General features: G+C 32.6%; 1 protein-coding gene across 1 annotated transcript; it reads left to right on the top strand.

Annotated features, from left to right (window-relative positions):
• Positions 1-3064: 3064 nt before the first annotated feature.
• LOC132604328 (UDP-glycosyltransferase 74E2-like) lies at positions 3065-5797 on the top strand. The gene is made up of 2 exons (XM_060317781.1): positions 3065-3757; positions 4931-5797. Exons 1-2 carry the CDS (start codon positions 3119-3121, stop codon positions 5636-5638), a joined length of 1347 nt encoding a protein of 448 aa, XP_060173764.1. The 5' UTR covers positions 3065-3118; the 3' UTR covers positions 5639-5797.
• Positions 5798-6190: the final 393 nt, after the last annotated feature.

The following is a 6190-nucleotide window of genomic DNA, read 5'->3' as shown; positions in this document are numbered from 1 at the left end:
TTAATACTACTGCTAATAACCAAAAAAAAAAAAAAAAAAAAATAGTAGTAATAGGAGCAGTTTTTTATTTGTTCTATATACGATAAGAAAGTTTCTTTTATTTTTCATTTGGAGCCAAACTTTCCCTCCCAAACACCAAATCATTCCCTCAAAAATTTAAACCAAAAATTTAAAACCCAAGCATAAGCCAAATCAGCAGTTCCTTCCCAGTTCCCACGAATTAAAAACTGGAATTCCAAATCCCTTTCCCCTTTCCCTTTTTCCCAATTCCCTTTCCGCCAAAGGCAGGCCTCATCGACAATTCACCAGCGGCCTATATCTTCTCCTTTCTCCCTTCGCCCCTTACATTTTCTTATCTCTTTCTGGTTGAAATTTGTGGGTCATTTACCTCTTTTGACTTGTTCTTTTGTAGGTTTTATAAAGTGGAGATCTGAAAGAGACGAATTGTATAATATGATTGTTGTTGTGGATCATACTTCTGTGGATGTGAAGGTAATCCTCTGTTGTGCAGGCTTTACGATTCACACTTGATTTTGAGATCTGTATCTTTACTTTTTCAATTGTACCGTGAATGTAGCATTAATACATCTTAAAGCCATTCGTGAATATTATTTGACTATTCCAATTTTCGTCAAATTATATCCGACCTTTAATGGATTTCAGGTAAGCCTCAATTCTGTTTTTCTTTGTTAAGGACCATGTAATAACTTAATTCTTGATTGAATATGATTACTGCTATGTCCTTGTAACGTAAGGCTAAATTGCTAATAAACCAATGCTGGCCTTGGTGATTAGTAAATCAAGTTCAGCTTCTTAATCTCTACCAATTAAAGTGATCTTGCTCCAAAATTGCTGGTGAAATGCTAGAGAATCTGATAAGGCATAACCTATACCCCAAATGTATCAAATGCTTCTTGATCTTGGATCATAAAGGTGGCTACTTAAATCTTCACACGTGAAAGAGTACTAGAATTGCTATTACTAATTAAATGACAGCTTTGTAGATTAAATTTTGATTGATATTTGCATGACTTACATATTGGGTTCTGTTATTCTTTCAATATGTTAAATTCACTAGATTCATAGGTGTTATTCAGGTAAACAGAATGGAACGTGAAGGTCAAGAAAAGACCAACTTATAAATTACCAAAGAAGTGAGAAACACTTCAGACTACATACTAAATTCAATAAGCACCATGATCTGATTTCGGTAAACATAGGCTTAGATTGTGTTTTGGGTGCTTACTTAGATTAGGAATAATTCATGAAGTTGTTATTATTAGCTATAGTGTGCATTGGAGGACATTAGAGACATAGGAACTAAAATTTTATGGTGATATGTATCTACAATTTACTTGTTAGTTGATGCTAAATTACTACTTATTGTGGTTGATTCTTTTTGATAGTCCAATAACCATTAATTGCTTTTAGGCATGCTATCTTAATTATCTATAAAGTTTCTAGTTAAGCCGCCTGATTTTGATGAAGATCATAGTTTTGTTACATTATGTTTGTGGTTTTTCTTTTACTTTGTCTCTCTAATTTTTGCTTTCTTATTGCAAAATTCTTCAAGCACAATATTAGGTTTGACCATTATCAAAGTAAATTTATCCTTCCATCCATGTTTCAATAGATCTTTGTCAAGATGAAAGCTTCGTATGAACTTGCTTTTGAGATGAATTGAATTATGAATTTTCTTTTATATGTTTGCACATTACTTTGGTTTATTCGTACAAGGATATGTTATTTTTCTAATTACATGTACATTTTGTTGATCATTTTAGCTTAGTGATGCAAATACTGAGCTTGCTTTACCCTGGGAAGAAAGAAGATAATGTGGTGAACCAACTCGAATCAACAAATGTTTAGTGCTTTTTTATGTTTATATGATACGGAATTATTTTTGAACTTTTTAGATTTGAAGTTGTAACATTTAAGTTATCATATACGAGTTTGTATTACTTAAGTTTGACATGAATTTAAATTTGTGTTGCTTCGTACTATGAATTTATTTAATGAAACGTGATTTACATTATATGTTATTTAGTAAATTCTTTGTATGTATGTTTATATAGGCTTGATGTAATTCAAATTCAATTTTCTTTTTAAAATAAAAAAAATCAATTTGTGGCGGTTATAAGCTTGCACAAATTAAGTCGTAATAAATAGTAGATATCATATTGTGACGATTTTAAACTAACGCTAGTTTAATACTTTAAAATATTGAGATCATATTGTGAAGGTTCTAAACTGTCACATATCGATGTTGAAAACTGTCACAAATTAAAAAATCATTTTGCGGCGGTCGTCGTGGAGGTTGTAAGAAACCGACGCAAATATGCTCGTGGCGGACGTAATTGTAGCGTTTTTCAAAACCGCCGCAATTTAATTTGTGGGAGTCAAAAACCGCCACTAATTGAAGAAATACCCCCCCACAAATTGAGTCTTTTCTTGTAGTGACAGTACTTCTTGTTCCACCTCTCCAAATATTTGTGTGGTTAAACGTCGTTTGTCCACTTTCCAGTGTGGGCACCCTTTTGCTCACATGTGAACCAATTTTGAATATACTCCCCTTTCAATTTTGATTCTGTATGAAATTAACACGAAACGGAAGATTTTGAAATTTATGGTGTTAAATAGTAGTACTACATTTAAATGACCATAAAAACTTCTCAATAATGGTAAAATGTGAAGTTTAAAATTAACGTTTTTCTAAAAAAATTAAAATATCATTCTTCTTGAAACAGTCTGATAAGGAAATTAAATAGGGTAAGGTGAAGTGAAACTGGAAGAGTACATTACGCCGGGGCAGAGGTGGGTTTTAACATATAAGTTCGGTAGAACTTAATAGCTTTGGCTCTAACCATGTATACATGTTAAAAAATTTGCTAAGTGTGTATAAAATTGGAATTTGAAACCAGTTACTAACAATTTTTCATAGTCTCAAAAGCTAGAAACCGTAAAATTCAAATCTTGGATCCGCCTCTAATTACAACACGAATATAACACATGTATCACGTGTATAAGTTGCACCCAACTTTTAGTATAAATGTGATCTAAGATGCTACTATTGAAAAACAAGATAGCTAAAAGTAAGGGAAAAAGAAAAGCTGCGGAAATGGAAAATATCACCAACAAAAAAACTCATGTTTTAGTTCTTCCTTCCCCAGCACAAGGCCACATAAACCCAATAGTTCAATTTTCCAAAATTTTGGCATCAAAAGGAACTAAGGTGACAATTCTCACCATAGATTTTGTTTGTAAGGCCTTGTTATTGGATTGTGGCCCATTAATCAACATTGAGTCCATTCAACACGGGCCATTTCCACAAGAAAGTGTTGACAACTTTCTTGAATGGTTCCAATCACTTATTTTGGAAAAATTCAGAGCTATTATTGACAAATTTGCTAATTCTGAATACCCTGTGAAAGTTCTTGTTTTTGACTCACTAATCACTTGGATTATTGATTTAGCACATCAACTAGGCCTAAAAGTGGCTGCATTTCACACACAACCTTTTGCTCTTTCTGCCATATACTATCATATTGATCATGAAGATACTAGTAAAATTCCTTTTGATGGTGATGATGTTGTTAAGTTGCCTGCAATTCCCTTATTGGAAAAAGAAGATTTGCCTTCTTTCATCATTGAGAGTGATGCATATCCAACTGTGAAAAGACTTGTGTATGGCCAGAACTTCAATTTCAAGAAAGCAGATTGGCTTTTGTTCAACACATTTGACGTGTTGGAGGAGGAGGTAATGTATCTCTCACCGTGTCTAGATTTAGATACATTTTAAACAAGTACATTACTCTTTTCATTTCAGTTAATGTGGCATGTTTGATTTGACTGATCACATAGTTTAATTAGCAAAAAAGGACTTTTGGCACGTGCCAAAATACGCTTAGGAGCCGTTTGGACATGTAATTTGGATATCTTAAGTTGTATTTTTTCTTATAGACTACTAGCAAAATATTCTGATTCTTATACAATCTTACCAAATGAGCAAGTCAGAGTTCATAACAAAATTAATACGCTATTAGAAGGCCTTTCTAAAAAATACTACATTAATTGATCAAATTTTAGTTCAATAAAAAAGAAAAATTAACATGAATAGTAATGTAACTACTCTTTAATATAATCCTCCCACATGGTAGACATAAATAAATGTTGGTGGAAGTTAATGAGGTTGGTAAATGGTTGGTGGCAGTAGTTGTTAAAAATATTTACCAACTTATGGGTCTTTTTTTATAAAATATGAGCTTATGGTCAAGTTTTATATTTAAATTTTTTGAAACTATGATTTGAAACCCCAAATCATGCCTTTTTGAATGATTTGGGGTTTCAAACCATGAGATGAAATGCATGTCCAAACGCTGATTTCATCTCATGATTTCAAGCCATAATTTCAAACCGCATGTCCAAAGGCCTACTTAGAATTTGTGGTCTTAAATATGTATCTCACCGAAGATAAAAATGGATAGTTTGAAGTTATAAGATTTTCAAATATAAAAATGAGTCATGTTTTATCAGATAAAAAAAAGGAAAAAGTGTCATAATTAAAGATGAGAATATTATTTAGCCATCATACACAAAGTCACCACCCCAAAGCTCTACTACAGCATAAGTATTACTCTATTGGTTTCAGTTTACGTGACTCTATTTTCTTTTTGGTTCGTTCTTAAAAAAATGACATCTTTCCAAATTTGGAAACTAACCGTTTTACCCTTAACGACAAACTTTTACACCGTATAAATATTATAACATGTTTAACACCACAAATGTCAAAAGTCAACAGTCAAATAGGTTTACATAAATTGAAACAAAACGGAGAAAAAACGTAAGTCTTTTCTTAAGCATGCAGATATACACACATTTCTACAAATTGTCATATTAATAATCATAAGATTTTTGTGCTGAATTTGTACAGGTGATCAACTGGTTAGGGACCCAATATAAAATAAAAACAATAGGGCCACTTGTTCTGTCAACATATCTTGACATAGAATATGGCTCGAGTCTCATCAAGCCTAATTATGAAACTTGCAAGAATTGGCTAGACTCGAAAGAAATTGGCTCAGTTGTTTATGTATCATTCGGAAGCTTGGCCAGTCTTGGAGAACAACAAATGGAAGAAGTAGCTTCGGGATTGATGATGAGCAATTCCTACTTCTTGTGGGTTGTTAGAGCTACCGAAGAGAACAAACTCCCCGAGGAATTCATGTCCAAGGCAAAAGAAAAAGGACTAATCGTGAATTGGTGCCCTCAGCTCGATGTCTTGGCTCATCCAGCCGTTGGATGTTTCTTTACTCACTGTGGATGGAATTCGACGCTGGAAGCACTGAGTCTGGGAGTGCCAATGATAGGAATGCCTCAGTGGGCGGACCAACCAACTAATGCAAAATATATTACGGATGTATGGCAAGTAGGAATTCGAGTTAAGGTGGGAAAAGATGGGGTAATTACAAAAGAAGATGTAGCAAGTTCCATAAAGGAAGTCATGGAGGGAAAGAAAGGAGTAATTCTCAAAGAGAATGCAATTAAATGGAAAAAATTGGCTAGGCAAGCCGTAGATGAAGGAGGGAGTTCTGACAAGAATATTAAGGAATTTATTCAAGATTGTAATGCATTAAATTGAGCAACAGATTGAAAGAACATATGCAATATGTTTAACAAGTGCTTCTGAATTTTTAGAGCATGTTTGGCCTTTGTACCCAACGTATATCATTATGTATTGTTTTTATTAAGTTGAATTCTATTATTTTATTGATAATAATGTTTGGGTAGATTGTATTTATATTTTTGTTATAATTTAATAAGCATTTTTCTTGTTTGATCTGATTGTATTAAGCTGTACAATAACTATTAGATTACTAAAATATCCTTAACTACTCATGTGAGGATTAATAATCTTCGTGAGATGATTTATAGCCAAACAAATATTTATGCATTGTTTTGGACTATAGATTTTAAAAATCTTTCTTTGTTTCATTTTGAACCCCTCTTAAAGTTTAATTTCGTAATACTAACTTTACCTAGTTTTTTGATTTCTTTATAACAACAATCTTAAACTATTATCTTCAAAGCAAAAAAGTACTCCCTCCAATCTATATTATATGGTCTTTTTAGTTTGAGTACACCCCTTAAAAAATTCACTCACCCCTAGAAAGTAAGAGGTGTTTTACTAAAT

Source organism: Lycium barbarum, chromosome 7 (assembly GCF_019175385.1).
Source record: "Lycium barbarum isolate Lr01 chromosome 7, ASM1917538v2, whole genome shotgun sequence".
NCBI classification, from domain to species: Eukaryota; Viridiplantae; Streptophyta; class Magnoliopsida; order Solanales; family Solanaceae; genus Lycium; species Lycium barbarum.
Note: the sequence above shows the minus strand (reverse complement) of the source record. Positions and strands in the feature narration are given on the sequence as shown.

Excerpts from the sequence above, each read along its gene's own strand:
- LOC132604328 (XM_060317781.1), top strand. The coding sequence starts at position 3,119 with ATGGAAAATATCACCAACAAAAAAACTCATGTTTTAGTTCTTCCTTCC. Across the intron at positions 3,758-4,930 it reads TTGACGTGTTGGAGGAGGAG|GTGATCAACTGGTTAGGGAC; the intron begins GTAATGTATCTC and ends GAATTTGTACAG.